The 22939-nt window shown below is 33.9% G+C and overlaps 1 protein-coding gene across 2 annotated transcripts; it reads left to right on the top strand.

Moving 5' to 3' along the window:
• Positions 1-5054: 5054 nt before the first annotated feature.
• On the top strand, positions 5055-22444 carry LOC144838044 (serine/threonine-protein phosphatase 6 catalytic subunit). 2 transcript variants are annotated; one of them, XM_078693400.1, is made up of 8 exons: positions 5055-5169; positions 12942-13037; positions 15320-15385; positions 15793-15934; positions 16404-16483; positions 19006-19125; positions 19343-19432; positions 20229-22444. In XM_078693400.1, exons 1-8 carry the CDS (start codon positions 5092-5094, stop codon positions 20475-20477), a joined length of 921 nt encoding a protein of 306 aa, XP_078549526.1. In that variant the 5' UTR covers positions 5055-5091; the 3' UTR covers positions 20478-22444. The 2 variants fall into 2 exon arrangements, with proteins under 2 accessions (XP_078549526.1, XP_078549527.1); XM_078693401.1 differs by having other exon boundaries at positions 19006-19138; positions 19356-19432.
• The last annotated feature ends 495 nt before the right edge of the window (positions 22445-22939 follow it).

Here is a 22939-nt window from a genome sequence, read left to right as displayed (position 1 = left end):
TTAAAATTATAGTGAAATTTGATACTGTATTTGTGAGAAAATGGAGGATTGCTCCTGGGAGTCACTTGGTGAGATTATACTAGAGTACCTCCTTAGTCGTCCAGTATAAGTTAGGGTGGGACCACTGGTCCCGTTTACTCAGCCCTCATCTTTTAAATCTGAGTGTAACTCAATTACGATTTTTTAAATAGTGAAATTTGATACTGTATTTGTGAGAAAATGGCGGATTGCTCCTGGGAGTAACTTGGTGGGATTATACTAGGGTACCTCCTTAGTCGTCCAGTATAAGTTAGGGTGGGACCACTGGTCCCGTTTACTCATCCCTCATCTTTTAAATCTGAGTGTAACTCAATTACTATTTTTAAAATTATAGTGAAATTTGATACTGTATTTGTGAGAAAATGGCGGATTGCTCCTGGGAGTCACTTGGTGGGATTATACTAGGGTACCTCCTTAGTCGTCCTGTATAAGATAGAGTAGGACCGCTGGTCCTGTTTACTCAGCCCTCATCTTTTAAATCTGAGTGTAACTCAATTACGATTTTTAATATTATAGTGAAATTTGATACTGTATTTGTGAGAAAACGGCGGATTGCTCCTGGAATTCACTTGGTGGGATTATACTAGGGTACCTCCTTAGTCGTCCAGTATAAGTTAGAGTAGGACCGCTGGTCCTGTTTACTCAGCCCTCATCTTTTAAATCTGAGTGTAACTCAATTACTATTTTTAAAATTATAGTGAAATTTGATATTGTATTTGTGAGAAAATGGCGGATTGCTCCTGGAAGTCACTTGGTGGGATTATACTAGGGTACCTCCTTAGTCGTCCAGTATAAGTTAGAGTAGGACCACTGGTCCCGTTTACTCAGTCCTCATCTTTTAAATCTAAGTGTAACTCAATTACGATTTTTAATATTATAGTGAAATTTGATACTGTATTTGTGAGAAAATGGAGGATTGCTCCTGGGAGTCACTTGGTGGGATTATACTAGGGTACCTCCTTAGTCGTCCAGTATAAGTTAGGGTGTGACCACTGGTTCCGTTTACTCAGACCTCTCACAAAGTAAAACTAAAATGGGTATATAGTAGCGCACAATGCTAAACTAAACCTGTTTATTAATACTGTGCACAAGTACATACAAAATGGGTATAGTAGCGCACAGTGCTAAACTAAATCCTATTTATTATCACTGTGCGCAAGTACATACAAAATGGGTATAGTAGCGCACAGTGCTAAACTAAATCCTATTTATTATCACTGTGCTCAAGTACATACAAAATGGGTATAGTAGCGCACAGTGCTAAACTCAATCCTATTTATTATCACTGTGCTCAAGTACATACAAAATGGGTATAGTAGCGCACAGTGCTAAACTCAATCCTATTTATTATCACTGTGCTCAAGTACATACAAAATGGGTATAGTAGCGCACAGTGCTAAACTCAATCCTATTTATTATCACTGTGCGCAAGTACATACAAAATGGGTAAGGTAGCGCACAGTGCTAAACTCAATCCTATTTATTATCACTGTGCTCAAGTACATACAAAATGGGTATAGTAGCGCACAGTGCTAAACTAAATCCTATTTATTATCACTGTGCTCAAGTACATACAAAATGGGTAAGGTAGCGCACAGTGCTAAACTCAATCCTATTATTATCACTGTGCTCAAGTACATACAAAATGGGTAAGGTAGCGCACAATGCCAAACTAAATCCTATTATTATCACTGTGCTCAAGTACATACAAAATGGGTATAGTAGCGCACAGTGCTAAACTCAATCCTATTTATTATCAGTGTGCTCAAGTACATACAAAATGGGTATAGTAGCGCACAGTGCTAAACTAAATCCCATTTATTATTACTGTGCTCAAGTACATACAAAATGGGTATAGTAGCGCGCAGTGCTAAACTCAATCCTATTATCACTGTGCTCAAGTACATACAAAATGGGTATAGTAGCGCACAGTGCTAAACTCAATCCCATTTATTATCACTGTGCTCAAGTACATACAAAATGGGTATAGTAGTGCACAGTGCTAAACTCAATCCCATTTATTATCACTGTGCTCAAGTACATACAAAATGGGTATAGTAGCGCACAGTGCTAAACTAAATCCTATTTATTATCACTGTGCTCAAGTACATACAAAATGGTATAGTAGCGCACAGTGCTAAACTCAATCCTATTTATTATCACTGTGCTCAAGTATATACAAAATGGGTAAGATAGCGCACAGTGCTAAACTCAATCCTATTTATTATCACTGTGCTCAAGTACATACAAAATGGGTATAGTAGCGCACAGTGCTAAACTCAATCCTATTTATTATCACTGTGCTCAAGTACATACAAAATGGGTAAGGTAGCGCACAGTGCTAAACTAAATCCTATTTATTATCACTGTGCTCAAGTACATACAAAATGGGTATAGTAGCGCACAATGCTAAACTCAATCCCATTTATTATCACTGTGCTCAAGTACATACAAAATGGGTATGGTAGCGCACAGTGCTAAATTAACTAAATCCTATTATTATCACTGTGCGCAAGTACATACAAAATGGGTATGGTAGCGCACAGTCCTAAACTCAATCCCATTTATTATCACTGTGCTCAAGTACATACAAAATGGGTATAGTAGCGCACAGTGCTAAACTTAATCCTATTTATTATCACTGTGCTCAAGTACATACAAAATGGGTATAGTAGCGCACAGTGCTAAACTCAATCCTATTTATTATCACTGTGCTCAAGTACATACAAAATGGGTATAGTAGCGCACAATGCTAAACTCAATCCCATTTATTATCACTGTGCGCAAGTACATACAAAATGGGTATGGTAGCGCACAGTGCTAAATTAACTAAATCCTATTATTATCACTGTGCTCAAGTACATACAAAATGGGTATAGTAGCGCACAGTCCTAAACTCAATCCCATTTATTATCACTGTGCTCAAGTACATACAAAATGGGTAAGGTAGCGCACAGTGCTAAACTAAATCCTATTTATTATCACTGTGCTCAAGTACATACAAAATGGGTATAGTAGCGCACAGTGCTAAACTCAATCCTATTTATTATCACTGTGCTCAAGTACATACAAAATGGGTAAGGTAGCGCACAGTGCTAAACTAAATCCTATTTATTATCACTGTGCTCAAGTACATGCAAAATGGGTATAGTAGCGCACAGTGCTAAACTCAATCCTATTTATTATCACTGTGCTCAAGTACATACAAAATGGGTAAGGTAGCGCACAGTGCTAAACTCAATCCTATTTATTATCACTGTGCTCAAGTACATACAAAATGGGTATAGTAGCGCACAGTGCTAAACTCAATCCTATTTATTATCACTTTGCTCAAGTACATACAAAATGAGTAAGGTAGCGCACAGTGCTAAACTCAATCCTATTTATTATCACTGTGCTCAAGTACATACAAAATGCGTATAGTAGCGCTCAGTGCTAAACTCAATCCTATTTATTATCACTGTGCTCAAGTACATACAAAATGGGTATAGTAGCGCACAGTGCTAAACTTAATCCTATTTATTATCACTGTGCTCAAGTACATACAAAATGGGTATAGTAGCGCACAGTGCTAAACTCAATCCTATTTATTATCACTGTGCTCAAGTACATACAAAATGGGTATAGTAGCGCACAATGCTAAACTCAATCCTATTTATTATCACTGTGCGCAAGTACATACAAAATGGGTATGGTAGCGCACAGTGCTAAATTAACTAAATCCTATTATTATCACTGTGCTCAAGTACATACAAAATGGGTATAGTAGCGCACAGTCCTAAACTCAATCCCATTTATTATCACTGTGCTCAAGTACATACAAAATGGGTAAGGTACAGTATCAAATTTCACTATAATATTATAAATCGGAATTGAGTTACACTCAGATTTAAAAGATAAATGCTGAGTAATCGGGACTAGCGGTCCCACTCTAACTTATACTGGACGACTAAGGAGGTACCCTAGTATAATCCCACCAAGTGACTCCCAGGAGCAATCCGCCATTTTCTCACAAATACAATATCAAATTTCACTTTAATATTAAAAATCGTAACTGAGTTACACTCAGATTTAAAAGATGAGGGCTGAGTAATCAGGACCAGCGGTCCTCACTCTAACTTATACTGGACGACTAAGGAGGTACCCTAGTATAATCCCACCAAGTGACTTCCAGGAGCAATTCGCCATTTTCTCACAAATACAATACCAAATTTCACTATAATATTATAAATCGGAATTGAGTTACACTCAGATTTAAAAGATAAATGCTGAGTAAACGGGACCAGCGGTCCCACTCTAACTTATACTGGATGACTAAGAAGGTACCCTAGTATAATCCCACGAAGTGACTCCCAGGAGCAATCCGCCATTTCCTCGCAAAAACAATACCAAATTTCACTATAATATTATAAATCGGAATTGAGTTACACTCAGATTTAAAAGATAAATGCTGAGTAAACGGGACCAGTGGTCCCACCCTAACTTATACTGGACGACTAAGGAGGTACCCTAGTATAATCCCACCAAGTGACTTCCAGGAGCAATCCGCCGTTTTCTCACAAATACAGTATACAATTTCACTTTAATATTAAAAATCGTAATTGAGTTACACTCAGATTTAAAAGATAAATGCTGAGTAAACGGGACCAGCGGTCCTACTGTAACTTTTACTGGACGACTAAGGAGGTACCCTAGTATAATCCCACCAAGTGACTCCCAGGAACAATCCGCCATTTTCTCACAAATATTGAATTTCTAATACTATAGAAACCTTAACCAATACTGAAAATGTGAAAAATACACAAACGGCGTTTCATAGTTATTGTCGGCTGGAAAAAATAAAAGTGGGCTGGCTTATTGTCGGCTGGCTTATTGTCGGCTAGCTTGACACAAGCCAAGTCTTCTTTAGTCTGTATACATCCGCCCTTATGAGGGCGGGCATCACTCTCTGTTACAAATTTCTAATGCAAAAATCGCGGATTACTCATTCATTTTGATAATATTGGTGGTGTACTTTTATTTGTATCGGTAGTAATCTCTTTTTTGGTGAAAATGGCTGAACAGAGTTCGGTTGAGAGGTGGATAACTTTCGCAAAAGAATGTAAATATCTTCCAGAAAATGATTTAAAAGTACGTAAATAGTTTATTATTTTGTATATGTTATATGCTGAAGAATATTAGACAGTATACACGAACAAATGTGTGATTACTTACTTCCTGTCGAAGCTTGTTTTTATTAGGCCACCCGTCTTGTTCTGCGTTTGTGTTGGATTCATGCATGTCCCACAACCATTCGAGCGGCTTAGTAGTCCAACTGCTGTACGTGGTCATTCTGGCCCAATTTGTCAAGACGATGAGACATATCATCCCTACTGTAGTAGTACTAGGCCTACCCCATAGTTTCTCTGAAAAGAAAAATATATTTTTATACTGGTTGAAAATTATTGGTTGGGTGTTTTTTTGGTCGCTTAAAATTAAGTCCATCAGAAAAAAAACACCATCATAGCCATTCACGTTTTCGGAAATTGAAATGGCCATTTGAATGATTGAAATCGGATTATCCATTAAAAAGTTAAGTGGCCAAAAAACGATGATTTTTGCTTTAAAAATGGCATTTTTTCCAATTATATTTGGAACCATTTTTGAAGAGTTATAATTTTTATATTAATAACTTTACAGTTCTTATTTTTGCCAAACCCATAGATAACAACAGAGTTGTACAGTACAAGACTATTTTGTTTCGGGAGTCCTTGACATTTTTTTTTTTAGATATCGCCCTCCAAAATTCGTCCGAGGGCTTTTTGCGCGTGTTTTTCCCAATGTCTCAAAAATGCCCAAGAAGTTCCCATCTTTTAAATGATTTGTAACTTTTCAGTGTGATTTGACTTCTTTTTTTTTGCATTGCATTGTAATACGTATTTCTGAAATACAACCTAAAATATAATTATATTGTGTTAAAAAACTGTGTGGGTATTGTTTCTTTTCATTAAATATTATTTTTTGTAAGTGTACATTTGTGACCTACTTAATTTCGTATATACAGTACATTTCTCCTCAGAATGAAAGTGACCTGCATGATTAAAACTTTATTATGGAAGCTGTTGAATCGTATGAATTCCTATAAAAATGTTGTCTATCTGATGTCATGACGTCATCATATGGCCAGTTGAATTCAAAAAGTCAGATTTTCATCTCTTTGTAAAAATTCACCTCATTTAAAATTAACTCGCTTTTTTGTGTCTAAAATTCTTCAAATTTTCATTAATGTAATTATTTAGATAATTATCTTCTAAAATTGCTATCTTTATACTGTATTACATTTTGATAATGTCGTCAAGTTAAAAATTTGATTAAAAAATGGGTCTCGTAATTTCATCTTTGCTACACTGTGTATATAATATACAGATTATTCCGTAAATACTGTATGCTTTATGACACAAAATAGGTACAATTCAGCACTGTAAACATATTTAATTCATGTCATAGGATGGCATAATAATTGTCGGCGTTCATATAATGTATGTGCATGTTGCGTTTGCGCGGATGACCTGAACTCGTCAAAGTAACAAGTTCAAATCTAGTTGTATTATTTGTAACTTTTTTTTCTTTTTTGTAAATAATATTTTTCTAAATATAATATAATAATGAGTGATATAAAATTACAATTTAAATTTTTTTTAAATAAATTAATAACATAAAATGACTTTTGTATTTTGGTAACTTTTTTGTAAAATAAATATTTTTTTCGAACTAATAATTAGGGTACTGTATATTCATTTGAAAAATAAATAAAATAAAATACTATATTGTTATTTCATCTACAGTATTAATTAAATTAAAGTAATTTAAATTGTAGTATATAACTAAATTATCTTTCTATTTTTTTTTATGCCAATCAAATGTTTAGATGTTCATTTATTAATTGTTGAGGACCCCTTCTGACACAAGCTTCCCAGCTTAAAGGGTTATCGTCTGCTATACCATAAATGTATAATTATTTAGTTTCTGTATGATTTTGTTAATTTCAAATTATAATGTACAGTACCGGACAGAATTATTGCAGATTTTGAACGCATTCATTGCATTGTTAAAGTGTTGACAATGCGTTGAAACTGCGTTGTCCGTTGGCGAAAGTGTTGAGTTCGTTGAACTGTTTATTCAACCAACACAATGTGTTGCGTTGAGTTTGCGTTGAAATAACAATCGTATGTTATTTACAGATTGCCAGTGTGTATTAGTAGTAGTAATAATCGTATAAAATACAGTATTACAAACAATGAAGAAAACAAACTTAATGTGTGGTTTTCCGCTGAAACCTAGCTTAATATATTACACTAGGCTAGGCCTAGGCCTACTACTAACGATTAGGCCTGAGCTGTGTATGAGCCGCGTCTGCCCTCGCATTTACAGTAGTGGTCATGTCCTCAATTACTGTGTGCCTATTTTAAAACTGGAGTAGTAAATACCCAAGTTAAGGCGGCAGTGAATCATGGAGGCTAGGCCACATCATAATTAATTATTTCCAAACTAAACAATACACAATTACGATCCATCGTTGTTGTCTTTTTCACGCATGCTTTTCATTCATTATGAAATAACGCGTAATTAAAAGGAAAAAAAATCGTTTAGTTTTATTATCCCTAAACATATCATTTTCATGTAATATATTATAAATTAACATTGTGACGCCTAATGTAACCCATGCAGAGAAAACCGTTAAATATAATAACCAAGAAATAGGAATAACTAATCTGATGCAAGACAATAGGCAATGTTAGACGTTTTCTTTAAAATCAAAACCTTATTGTTTCTTATAATAATACAATTGTATGAATGGGATGGGAGTTTTTGCGAGAGATTTTTGTGGACACATTCGAAAGAAATTTCATGATGAAAACACCTTACACTACTAGATCCAGAATTATACGTTTCCGCGACCATGGTAACACTGTCAAACAGATACAGGAAACGATGATGGCATAAAGGTACACGACACAACGATTCGGCAAATTTTTTTTTTGTCGATGAAGCTCGCACTGGCCAACCCAGTAAATTTAGAGACGAACACTTGACAATTATAAACAACGAAATGGATGCCAACTCAGAATTGAATTCAAGTAAGCTGCGGGAAGAGAAAACAGGCTAGTACATTTTCAGACAGATCCGTAAGACGACGACATAGGAGACTGGGATGGGTTTGCGAAGGTGCAAGATATTGCTAATTAATAAGTGTGAAGAATCAGATTGATCGATTTGATTTTGCAGTGAAATGTATAAGAAATGCTGAACAGTTCAAACGCGTTATCTTTAAAGACGAATGTACAATTGAACTTGATAATCACGCATTTAGGAAGCTGCATGAAAACCGAAATTGAAACCTAGGGCCAAACATCCAACAAAAGTACATGTATTGGCAGGAATTTCTACAGAGGGAGCGACGCCAATCATCATATTTGACGGGATAATGAGGAAAGAATTGTATGTGGACAAAGTATTAGTCCGTATGTTTCAGCTAAGTTCACAGATAACAAATTCCGTTTCATGCAGGACAACGATCCTAAACGTACTTCGCGTTACGCTGCCGATTATTTCAAAAGAGAAAACATATATTGGTGGAAAAACCCGGCGGAGTCACCAGACCTTAATCCTATCGAGCTTGTGTGACATCAACTTAAAGATTTTTTATGAAAGGTAATTCAATTCATCTTTTATTGGTCTAATTCTTATAATGTAAGTAAAAATCAGTGTTAATACGTAATATAATAATGTTTAAAACAAAATTTTAATTGTCTACGAAAACTTTATTTGAACACAAACAAATTTTGGATTTTTGACAAAATCTATTGTTAACGTAATTTTACGATTGTATTTTAAAGGAATGGAAACCGATGGTGAAGGCTGAACTGATTGCAGGCATCAATTTTTAAGAATCGTACCTGATTTTATTAGATGCAAGTGACACGCGACGATTTACTAGTGCCGCTACCTATTTTTGTCGCATTTATCTCACGTTTTTAATATTTTTAAACTTAAAAGTTGTTTAGTTTAACCGATATAATATAGAATTTTTAATTTGTTTAGTTGCCATTTATCTCTGGAAATTACATTTAGGTAAGTTTTACACTGTACATATTTACTGTGGTATGGTTGTTTTTTTAAAAAATCCATATTTAATTTGTACTGTATTATTAAATTCAATAAACCCGATTTAAGTACCAGCTTTAGTATATATACGTAAAGTTATATTTACTATTCCTGTTGATTTCAATCATGATATTATATATATATATATTATATATTAAAGTATAAAACAAAAAGCCAAAATTTGATTGGGGTCATTATTCAATGGTGGTTGTTGGTTTTGTGCTGCTTGTGGCTGCTCTCTCTTTAATGCCAGTGTAATTACGTATGGATAAAACAATATAAAACTCAATATTGTTCATCTAAAATAATATAATAGACTATGTTAACTTGCCGCTTGCATAATGCAGCATTAACACGGCAATAGTTTATTTCGACCTTGATTGTTTTTGTTGGAAATGGTAGCTAGAGCCTAGGGCTAGCCTAGGCCTTTTTGCCTAAAAAAGCTAGGCCTACGTTTATTTAATAAACCTTTTTTAAACTTTTGTTGAAACAATTATAGCTAGCGTGAGCCTATGGTGCTATGAAAAGTGTTTAAAAAGTCTTTTTGTATCATTTGTGTAAATTGTTTATTATTTTGCCGGCAACACATTTTTGGTCTGGAAGAAAAAAAAAAACAAAAAAAAAAAAACTTTTCCTACCGACCTACCCATTTTTGGGATTTACCAAAAACGTGGCCAACACAAATTTTTTTTTTTTTTGGCCTAAATATATACCTTCTGATCAATTTGAGACCAAAATTACCTCACTGTGACCAGTGGTTATTGGTGTTTGGTCTTATAACCTTTCACCCTGACCTTTTGACCTTTCGCCACATTTTCAAAATGTGTAACCAAGCCAAATTGGTTTAGGGTGGTCAAACAAAGTGCATACGAAAGTTGATCTAGCTACTAGAGTATTAACAAGATTGTGTAATATTTTATTATAACAAATATATAGTTAACCCTTAAATAACAGAGGCATTATATAAAGATATACAGTAATACTGTATTTCCAGTCTAGCTTGGTTAATTTGACTTCAGAGATAAACAGAAAGGAATATAAAACTAGATTTGAACTCGTCACTTTGACGAATTCGGGTTATCCGCCACGCCATACGTTAGAATATTGCGCACAGAAAAACTATTATGCCATTGAAAAAATGTTAGTGCGCTCTCTATTTTGTGTCACGTCTAAGTAATACAGTATATACTATATACTGTATACGTACTACATACAGTGCAGAATAGGTGAAAATAAGTGACCAAAGTTATTGACGCTTTTGCCCATGATGACGTCTTAAAAATCTTAAAAATGATAAATCATGCTAAAGATAATTGATTGACCTAGACAATATAAAAAATGGGAGGAAATGGAATACGTATAAGTGGAGATGCGCTCTATTAAATGTGATGAGCTATGACGAAAGAGACAAAAATCCAATATTTTATATTCGAGTGGCCATACGATGACGTCACAATGTCCGGTTACCCATTGATTCATGATCTGATATCTACAACTCATTAACTTCCAGAATATGTAAAAAAAATAAAAGTTCATCATGTAGTTTAGAATCTATGACTGTTTAAAAAAAGGCATAATTTTGACGAATTTTTAAACTTTTTCATCAAAAACGCGCGCAAATTATCCAATTCGACGTGCTCGTATGACGTGATTTTAAGTCGAAATTGTTTAGAAAGTTGGTAAAATTACTAGAAAAGGCTGGAAAAACATAAATCACGCAAAAAAATATATTTTTAGTGTTACGTGCGCACAACGCACGTAAAAATGCGGACGCGCGTGGGAATTTTTTACATGCTCAAAATGTCATGATCAGCGTAGAAAGTTGATTAGAAATTAATTTTGCGCATTTTGAAATTTTAAATGCGCGTGCGCGCGTAACTTTTTGTGAAACATGCCATTTTTAATCCATAGAAAGTTTGCCCTTGATATGACTTAAATTTTCACAAAGTGTCAATACAAAATTACTTTTGGTTTATAATCTATGATCAATCATTGAAATTCATAAAATCGCGCGTAACTTACGCTGCGCGACTCTAACGTCAAATAACGAAATTTCTTGCACATCTACAGCTACAGGTCACTCTTATGACAAAGTTATACAATCTTATGTTGACCAGAATTAGAGATACGCTGCCAACAAAATTCCGGGAAAGAAAGAAGAATAACATAGAAGAAAAAAAAAAAGATCGTGACAATAACAAGGGGTTATCCGCCAAGTGCGGATAACCAATAAAATACTTTGGTGTAAAATAATAATAAATGACATATGCTAATTTATGCAAATTAGGTAACCACATTTTTAAATTGTTCTCATGGTATTTCTAAATGGCATGGGCCTTTTTTGAATGCATAATGAAAAGAGCAGCCAGAAAACCCCTATGATTGTTAATGGTTTTGTTGCATTTAGGGGTCAAATTTGTCTATGCATATACAACTATATAGTATAGTTTTTTTTACAATGCAGAGTTTTTCGACGGTCCGTCATTTTTGTCATTTTCGCACTTTTGATGACTTTTATTTAATAAAATTGAAAACTTATTTTAATGTCTTCATGTTAATACAGCAGAATTAAATGTTGGAACCCATTGTGCATGTGCATATAGCATCAATTTAAACTCTCTGCCTTGTTGAATTCGCAACTTTTTGCACGAATTGTGCTGAAAACGGCAATTTTGTGCACTATTTAAAATTGAAATAATTTGACATGCGTCTTATACACCGAACATAAATGCCTCACCACACAGATTGTACATATCGACACCTTGTTGGCTAGGCCTGGGCTTTTTAAGTTAAGGCCTAGTACTATTGAGTAGGCCTAGCTACAGTTACGGCAACCTGCTTCTGGCTAGTTTTCAAGGCATTTTAGCGTGATGTTATACTAAATATGATGAAAAGATTTGTTCATTATGGAGGTGTTTTAGGCGCTCTGATAAAATTTCATTTGTAAACATTTACGATTGGAATAGTATTATAGTTATACACACGATCGCCGACCGCCGTACCCCCAGCGATTGATGATGATGAAGATGTCGTACGCGGCACTCTCCCAATTCAAATGTTCCCGGCGGCCGGCGCTGGAAGAGACCCCGGGTTTGTTGTTGTGAAGTGATGATGCCATCATTCATATCGATCGTGAATCAGCACGGCAGCAGAGAGCGGGATGCATGGTTGTTGCGATCAGGGCTTGCAGTCTGGGTGTGGTAGCGAGGAACAATCACGCCCATCATCTTTATTCTCGCGATAATAATTTATTGATGACCAATACACAGACACACAACCAGTAGGTATATAAGGATAAAATGATCGAGCGAGCGTAGCCCACACACACGTGTTACACACACGGTCATGCACTCGATGTTGCGGGTGCGAAACTCATGAATAACAAGTTAGAAAGAACTGACGGAATGGGGGACTTCCCTTCTTGTTAAGGGATCTAAATAAAGGACGCCGTTGTAGATAGCAAAATATATTAATTACAATAATATTGATTATAATTTAAAAAAACATTGTTTTGATGAAATATAAAGTGCGTCTTATACATCGACGATATAAGATACCGATATTTTACTCTCAATTAGGGGGTGCATCTTATACACAGGTGCGACTTATACAGCAAAATATACGGTAAACTCATAGTTTTGTTTTGAAATTTATTTTTTAAGTTTTTATTTAAATTTATTTGCCAATTTGGTTACCCATTGACTTTAGACATGCCTGAGAAATTCCCAATTTTATTCTGATTTTTTTCATTTTCGTAGAAATTATGTGAACATGTATGTGAGCTGCTTCTGGAAGAGTCCAATGTGCAGCCAGTTAGCACACCAGTTACAGTTTGTGGTGACATTCATGGACAGGTAAAAAAAGTCGGTTTTACACAAAATACTCACTCACTCATTATTAATTTGTAGTCACCCAAGGTACTGTAGCTTGCTTGTTCAGTTGACCTTTGCTAGAGGATGTTTGACCTGTATCTACGCACGCTAGCCGTTCTCCAAGTCACCAATGGCGCCTGAAGGTCTCATTTGGCGAAAACAAAAGTAGGCATAACAGCCTTTTTAAAATGAAACACACGTACACTTCATTGCTTCATTTCAAGGGTCATCCTGCTGTATCATCAGCAAAATTTTGAATATTAGGTTTTTTTCACGTATGTGCACTTTGAAAGTTAAAAATACTCAAAATCAATTTCTAATCATTTTACACATTTTAAGCATTTCACATTTTTCAAAAAAATTTGCATTGCGCGCGCGTTTTTGCGCACTTAGCCTGTACGCAGCTTAGAAAGACCGTTTTTGCACTTGATTATTGTTGTTTATACTTTTTATGATACATTTCTTTCATTTTTTATGAATTATGAATGTAAAATAATGACACACATGCAATTCAAACCTTAAATTCAATGGTTTTTGCAATAGATTTCATTCATTCAAACTATAATAATTGTGTGCTAAAAAATGGCTAATTTAATGCATTTTTTTTGCAAAAATATACCTATTTTTAAACAGTTATAGCTCCTCAGGATGGTTGGAGACCCCATTAAAAAAAATTTTTGTATGGAAGCCGATGTACAATTTATATCTACCGGATGTTTTAACGTCACCATATGGCCACTTGAATTTTAAAAATAGGATGTTTTTTCACTTTATTACTAGTTAATCCCATTTAATGGAGCGCATTGCGCTTACGCTTAGCCCATTTCGCCCTAGATTTTAATATGTTCGTTCGCGTTACAGAAATTTGAATTTTTATTACGTCGTCATATAAAAAAATTAGAATATCGTGACTTACTTAATTTTGTCTATACAGTATATTTCAATCTGTTATAGCTCCTCAGAATGAAAAGTGACCCGCATGATTAAAACTTATTATGGAAGCTGTTGAATTGCAGATATGAATTCATATAATAAAAATGTTGTCTATTGGATATCATGACGCCATCATATGGCCAGTTGAATTTAAAAAGTCTGATTTTCATCTCTTTCGTAAAAATTCACCGCTTTTAAAATTGCGCGCATCTTGCTTTTTCGTGACCAAAATTCTTCATTAATGTAATTATTTAGATAATTATCTTCTAAAATTGCTATCTTTATGTTACATTTTGATGACGTCATCATGTTAAAAATTGGATTAAACATATGGGTCTCGTAATTTCATCTGTATATAACATATACACAAAATAGGTACAATACAATTCAGCACTGTAAACATAGGATGTCATAATAATTGTTGATGTTCATATTTTAACGTATGTGCATGTTGCGTTTGTGCGGATAACCCGAACTCGTCAGAGTGACGAGTTCAAATCTAGTTAATCATTCTTATTAACATAATTTTGCCCTCAAATTTGAAAGGATATCTCACGCCCTTGGGGTTGCATAGACACATGTACTTACAGTATGTCAAGCATATATTTGTAGCAGTAGTTTTATGGCTGGTGTCCAACAGTTTCAATTCCGTAAGTACTGTAATATGGTTGTATACATTCATGATGTAACTATTGTGGATTGAAAAGAAACAATTAGATCAGAAATCAATACTAAAACAACTTGTTGTAAAATACAGTATATGGTGTATAATTAAAATAATCATACCTACGTAACATTGACACGGTGTTGCCGTTGTTGACTGATGACGTTGAGAAATCAACTTGTGCGTGCCACCTAGTATAACTGTTCTACTCTGTGTCTAAAGTTGGAGTACTGACTTTTTTAATGGTCTAGCTTCCCACCTAGCATTCGTCAATGATTTACAGTACGATAGATAACTTGAATAAAAGTAAGTGTGTAAAACAAATAATCTAGGCTCACGCTGGCTATTTTTTTATAGCCAAATTAAAAATCAATAAAATTATCAAAATATTGTTATTTGCTATGTCTATATTACGAGAGATATACAAATGATTTCAAATGACAAAGCTGAGCTTTATACTGTATATCGTTTTTTTCCATACATAATAGAATCATTAAATTTCTACCAAGCGAAAATGTACAGTGGGTCCATGATCTAGTCTCTCACCTCAGGGAAATTCCACTTCTTCAGCATCATCGATCAAAGTGCGCTGATCGTTTAAGTGGCATATTATTCCTTAAAAAGACACAATTACAAATATAAAAATTTGATCATTGTTTAATTTCAGTTTTATGATTTAGAAGAATTATTCAGAACAGGTGGCCAGGTTCCTGATACTAATTATGTATTCATGGTAGGTGTGACATTCTGTTTAAAAAACATAGGTTTATACACAACTTGACTTTTGAGTATGTTAATTTTATCCATGAAAAATCAGTGGAGTTGCTCTGTATTTCAACACATCAGTTTTTCTCTGCGGATTATAATTTGACCTTGAGAGTAATGTCGTAAGCTAATAAACTACAAAGGCCAATTTACACAGACGAGTGGTAATGGTAAGCGAAAAACCAGTGTGTTGGACGTTCGACTACTGATCGTGAGATCGAGGTTCGAACCCAATTCTCGCCGCATTTCTTGTATCCTTTTAGGCAAGATACTTTACTTACGTTTGCCTCTCTCCACCCAGGTGTATTAAATATAAATTTTCGAAAATTATCTATTGTATCTCAAGTCTCAATAATTGTGTATCTGTATTCTTAGGGTGACTTTGTAGATCGTGGATATTACAGTTTAGAAACATTAACTCGTTTATTGACAATCAAAGCCAAATGGCCTGACAGAATCACACTTCTAAGGGGTAACCATGAAAGTCGTCAAATAACACAAGTTTATGGTTTTTATGGTAAGTTTTATATATAATTTATTTCTTGAATATTACAAAACAGTACATAATAGGTAGTTAATAACATTTGGAGGCTGCTTGTTGAATTTGTAACCACAATAAATAACAACATAACCCAGATTATAGACAACACTATGATGTTCTTTGTAAGTGTGTGAAAAGAGTTAATTTCAACTCCTGGAAGAGCGACCATATTATTGATTACTTGAAAGAAACATCATTGTATTAAATATTCTTGGGTCAATTTTTAGGTTAAATACAATGTTTAGCTTCTGTTGTATTATGTACTCAATAGCAAAATAAATTTTCTACTGTGGAACCTTAAAAAACTAGGCCAATTTCAACAATATAGTATGGTGGTGGTTTATCGAAGAAAAAGAAGTTGGTTGATCATATCACTGAGGCTTTACTTACTGTATAGTACCATTATAGAAATAATTAAATGTACTTTATTACTTTAATTTTTTAGATGAATGTCAGACAAAATATGGAAATGCAAATGCATGGAGATACTGCACCAAAGTTTTTGATCTTCTTACAGTAGCTGCAGTAAGTGTTGTAGTTCTACAGTACACAATCTTGTTACTAGAGTTTCCCACAATATGCGCCATGTCAAAAGCAGTGCAACCCCGACTGTTGATATACTAAGAATTAAAGTTCACAGTGTGAAAAATGAGATTTGAAAAATGCATCACATCAACCTGTATCAGCTCCCATAATCTTTTTTTATTCCAGCCAGTATTCCCAGTAGAAAAAAATCCTGCCACAAAAATCAAAAGATGCCCATCACAACAGTGTGAAATCTAAAAAGGGACCCTGGGCTAGTACTTTTAAAACTTGGATGGAGTTTGATGTTGGTACCATTCACACCAAAACACTGGTGTGTCCCCACAGTTCACCCACCGGAGAACGTTCAGCTGTTCAACCCCGATGTTTTAAACGCCGGAGTTGTTTGATTTTACCTTTCACACCAAAACACCAGGGTGTCAACTCCGGAGTATCTCCGCAGTTTTGCTTTTGGTATGAAAGGGGTTTAAAGACACATCCTTAACTTAGAGTAAAATATCGTTATTTATCTGAAATTCTTGAGCGTCTTATCTTTAACAGATTTACTATTTATTTTGACAAACATAATCCAATATGGATTTAGAAAAAACTAATTTGGCACTAGTTCTGTAAACTCGTTTTTTTGTTTAGAGAACTAGTGCCAAATTAGTTTCAAAATCACTTACAAGAAATCACTAATTAATGACTACATTTCCTAATTTATCTATTTAAAAAAAATCTGTGTTGATAATAATAATCTTGTATTAGTAAGTTTGAAAACGTAAAAATAAATAAATGAAATAAAAAAAAAAATTTAAAAAGGGTCATCTTAAAGATGTATTGTCCCTAATTTTTTACAATTTTTTTTTTAATATGCCATTTTAACGTCACATAATAGTTATTCACTTTTACCAAAAATTGAATCAGGAAAAAAATTATTTACCTGAAAAACTGTAATTTAAAGCAAAAAAATAGTCAAGGGGTTTTTGGTTGGATATAAGTGAAAACATTTTTTGGGGTTTTTTTTTCAATGTAAGTGATTTACTTTGTTAAATCTACAAAATGGCCTATTTCAAGTCTGATTTTAATAATCTTCATTTTTCATGTTTTTGGGGGACAATACATTTTTAAGAGTGGGCATACCGATATTGCGGTTATTCCAGGAGGTCTGACATCCATGGTGCAGCCTTTGGATGTTAGTATCAACAAACCATTCAAAGACAATATGAGAAAAAAATGGAACGACTGGATGGCAAATGGACCAAAAACATTTACACCAGCAGGAAATATGCGCGTCGCATCATATGCCAATGGATAAAAGGCACATGCCCAACCATGGCTTTACCTAATATAATAATAAAGAACGAGATCATTAATCGTTTATTCTTTTTTTAAATATTGCCTATACCGTGCTGGAAAGAAGAAGAAGAAAGAGATCATGGAGGAATTAACATTAGAATGGCACTTAAACCATTTTTATAATGTAGGCGGCATACATAAATTTAGAATACTATAGTATTATTACGCCTACTTTGCAAAAATAACAATAGGCCTATTATTAAAATAAAGACCTATGTTTATTTAATGCTAATGGCGAATGCGACTTTAAAATTCCAATGAAAAATAGGTCTAGGCCTAGACTTACTTTTAATAGAAAACGTGTTATCACCTTGTCTGTTTGTGGCATCTAGCTCGCATAATACTTTCTCTCCGATGATGAAATCGTATTTATATACATGCTGTCCCTTAATTTTTTATTTTAAACTTGCTGTTTTTGTTACAGACATTACGTATGCAGCAGGCGGCCAAAAGATAATTAAAACTATTTGGATCAAAATCTCAAAGGCGCACGTATTCGATTAGTATCTATCCGAGAAGTGTTTGTGCTAGGTCCATGCTATAATTAACTGGAGGATATACTATTGGAATACTGCACACCTCATGGCTGGCAGGCACGTGCTGGGTGTACCCACCACACAGGGGCCAGCAATCATTGCGTATAATACCATTCCAATCGTTACATTTATAAATAAAATAATATCAGTCCGTGACAAATCTTCTCATATTTAGTATAACATCATGCAAAAATGCCTTGAAAACTAGGCAGGAACAGGTTGCCGTTTCTAGGCCTTACCTAAAAGCCTTAGTCCTAACCTAAAAGCCTTAGTCCTAGCCAACAATGAGTGATCCTTTTATGTTCAGTGTATAAGACGCACCCTTAATTTAGATTTTAAATTTTTGTGTCGAAAGTTAGACTTATACACTGAAATATATGGTAGGCCTAGTCTAGACTTATCCCTACCTAATACAAGACCTACTTTCTGGAACATTATTAGTCTAGGTTAGGCCTATTTGACCGATGCAAACAACTCTTTGTGATTGTCAATGATACAACTTGTAGTGTCGATTACTACAACACCTGTAATTAAAATGTACTTTTTCCTGTAAATTGTTAACATTTTGCAATTTAACGTTGCGATATCACAAAAAGTGAAGTCTATTCAAACTCTTATTTGTCATTTCAGATTATCGATGAACAGATTTTGTGTGTTCATGGCGGACTATCACCTGATGTAAAAACTTTGGATCAAATACGAACCATAGAGCGTGCTCAAGAAATTCCTCATAAAGGGGCTTTTTGTGATATCCTTTGTTATTGTTACCAACTCTTTATGTTAAAATGTTTAAGAAAGAATATTTTACATCTGAAATCAAAATTTGCATTTTTTCCTCACTTTTTAGTATAATTAAACTTGATTGAGCATATAGTTCTTTTGTCTACTTAAGACCAAGTTGTATTTTGATAAAAAAAAAACAATAGAGCACACAGGTCTATTTTTCTTTAACTTATATTAATTACATCTTGTTTGGTCAGATCCTGAGGATGTTGATACATGGGCAATTAGTCCACGTGGAGCTGGATGGCTGTTTGGGGCGAAGGTCACAAATGAGGTGAGTTACATAAACACTCTACCTCATCGTCATTATTTTCTTATTATCTAGTATTCTCTTTGCCTTTCAAACATTAATTGTAACCTTGAATTTTATGCACATATTTCATTCCTGTTGATAATAACAATATAAATTTGTCATAATTTGGAATCAGGATGGTATGTAATAAGCATTTTTTCCAGTGGATGTTAAGTTATGTCAATTGCAACCGTTGGAGTTGAACAGAGTTTAACTTTAACGATATGATTGTTAAAACTGACCAATCAAATGGTTTTACAAAGTATGTCATAGTTTGTGTACGTGTTGATAATTCTTTCAATTCAATGATGTTTTTCACCTTCTTTGCATACTTTTAAGTTCAGATATTTCAAAATAACAAGTGTAAGTAAAACTAAATTATAATACCAATGCAATTTAATTTAATTTTTGTCTTTATTGTAAGCATATAATAAACATAAACATGTCCTAGACTAGAGTGCAGTATCAAGAACCCAAATTTTTCCAATTTTCACACAGAGCTGACTGTGCATGGCATTCTTCGGTTTGCAACACTTCACATGTGCATGTCCCAATAATGCTCGATAGAAATAGGAAATATATAAATATGTAAATATTAGCTTTCTGGCTCGATCATCATCATTGTTATTTATTCAACTCAATATCGACTGGAAAACAGGCTTTACTTAGAGGAGTATGTATTATATACTTGACTGAGGATTGGTAAGTAATTAAACTTTTTAGACACAAATCAAGCAAATGTTTTACTTTGTGAATTTCTTTTTTTAATTTTTTTTAGTTTGTCCACATCAACAATCTAAAGTTAATCTGTAGAGCACATCAGCTTGTTCACGAAGGTTACAAATACATGTTTGACGAGAAGCTTGTGACAGTTTGGAGCGCCCCCAACTATTGTTATCGATGTGGCAATATAGCATCGATAATGGCCTTTCGTGATACCAATAGTAAAGAACCAAAACTATTTCGTGCTGTACCTGACAATGAAAGGGTTATACCAACAAGAACCACAACTCCTTATTTTTTGTAATAGTTTTTAAAAGCAATTATGATAAAGGTATTATGGGATAGGTTAATTGAAAATCAGGCTTGATTAAATGAAACACATGTTCTGTGTTTGGTACTGTATAGATCTTATTTATATTCATTGTTAGGCTTTCAACGAATGAATACAAAATTGTTCTATAGCAAACTTAATGTTCTAAAGTAACTTTCATTCAATTAAGCCGTTTACTCAAATATCAAAAGGCTAGGCCATCGAAATATTTGCAAAATGCAACAGAATTTAAGGACACTTTTCCTATGTTTTTCCAATCTAATTTACAAACTGCTTTCTATATGGGCCTATTGCGATAATTGTTTAGAAATGTGAACAGCCAGCTATAAATACCAACATTTTACATTTTGCTTCTGTGATGCATCCACTTTCGATCGAGTCATTAGATTCTGCCAAAAAAGTAAGAAAATTACAGTAATTCGGCAACTAGACAACGCCGGGCTAGGCCTGTATTAACCATAATATATGCATTAGTTTTAAAAAATGTCAACAATTGCAGAGAAATTGATTTAAACATGGCAAACAAGCATGGCAGATATTAAAGCTTCTTTCACATCGTAGACTTTAATCCATACCTGATTCGGACTGCAAATTCAGAAAGATAGATCAAGAGGCCATTAAAAATGACCTTGCTTGACACCGAATAACTGAATCCGTGCCTGATGTGAAAGCATGCATAACTCTTGTGATATTTACTCAGGACACTGGAGCGATTCCGGGTGTGATGTGAAAGCAGCTTTATACTGTAATTTATTTATTTATACTGTTATTATTACGATTTATTAACTGATATTAAAATAATCCAATGTATTACTATTGTAAATAAGCATGTTAATTCATATTTAGTGTATGATTTGTTTTATGAAAGCAGTTTGTGTCTTAAAATGATTTAATTTCTATGTAAAGCAAATACAACATTGAAGATATTACTGTATGTTCATTTGTCATGAATAATCCATGCGAGTGTAGCCCCAAATGGATTTAGTAACTGACCCCAACCCTTTTGCAATGATCATAATATTCACTCATTACTACTGAGCGCATAGTAATAACAATTTTGTATTTATTTTTTTATCAACATAATTGTCTGTGTTTTTTTTAGAGCCTAAAGACATGGGTTTGTTTATGTCATTTGTATAATTTGAGTAAGATTTGATTGGGTGATATCATTAGCATGGAGAACAAAATGGGTATTCACTATGGTTGAAATCATAATATTTTGATCCAGTCAAAAGAAATAATAAATAAAGACACTAGACCTATGTTTTTTTTACCTAATTTAAGGTCACACACTACATTTTATGTAAAAATAAATACTATATGGACCTATTGCGATATTTTTTTCTGTCTTTAAACGGTGAAAAATAAATCGACTAATAATTTTAGCGGCCCGCTATAAATCCCAATACACATCGCGTGTGAAAGGGTAAACAAATAAAAGAACCGTAACTTTTCAGCGAAAAAACCAGGTGTTCCCTAATTAGTATTAAACGGATTCTTCCAAAAAAGGAAAGCGAATTAATTCAGCAACGTCAGGCTAGGCCTATAGCTAGCATACAATGTTCGTATGCTACCAGCTAGGCCTAGAAATGTCTATGAGATAACTTTTGACGCGACCTACTTAGGTAGTGCATTGTTTTTCTCTTTTTGTCATAATTAACCTTAGAATACACATTTAAGAAAAGAAATGACCTGGTTTAATGTTTTATATGCAGGTCTAGCGTCTTTAACAACATTACTAGTTATTTTATGTATACAGTACCAGTGTTACAGTAAACTATTGTATTGTATGATAGCAATTTGTTTAGTTTACATTATATTATTGTCTATGATAAATGTAAATATATAAGATATGCTTGCATTGAAAGATATAAACTGTGTTATTTATACTGTAAAATGTATTTTTTGATAAAGTTTTTTTTTTTTTTTTCTAAGCCAAAAAAGTATTGTTACATACCACTACAGTTTCAACGTTTCATCGCCGGTCATCGCCGGGTGAATGAGCTAGCCAAAGCTAGTTTGTATTATGTATATATATATTAATGAAAATTAATAAACGGGATTTGTGATATAAAGTTACAATAAATAATTCCTCTCCCCACCCAATCCTTGCGCTATTGATTATTCAGACTTCTATCCACAACACACTCTTGTGAACTAGCACAGCATGACAACCCCTCCTCCTTATCCTAAAAGACTTGTTTTACCACGAGAACCATGTAGTCGGCTAATGAAACTATGCGTTACAGTGTCCCTGCCTAAACTGTGTGGCTACAGTATTTTGTTTTCAACTTTTCTTTCAAAACTATCTGAACATCCTTATGCTGGTCTAATAAGGTTTTACAGAAGTTCTGATATTCCAAATGGGTTTCGGTGGTAAAAAAGAATTTGAGACTAGATAATGTTATGGTTAACATTAAATATATACAGAATAC

The sequence above is a fragment of the Antedon bifida genome, chromosome 3 (genome assembly GCF_963402885.1).
Source record: "Antedon bifida chromosome 3, ecAntBifi1.1, whole genome shotgun sequence".
Classification (NCBI taxonomy): Eukaryota; Metazoa; Echinodermata; class Crinoidea; order Comatulida; family Antedonidae; genus Antedon; species Antedon bifida.
Note: the sequence above shows the minus strand (reverse complement) of the source record. Positions and strands in the feature narration are given on the sequence as shown.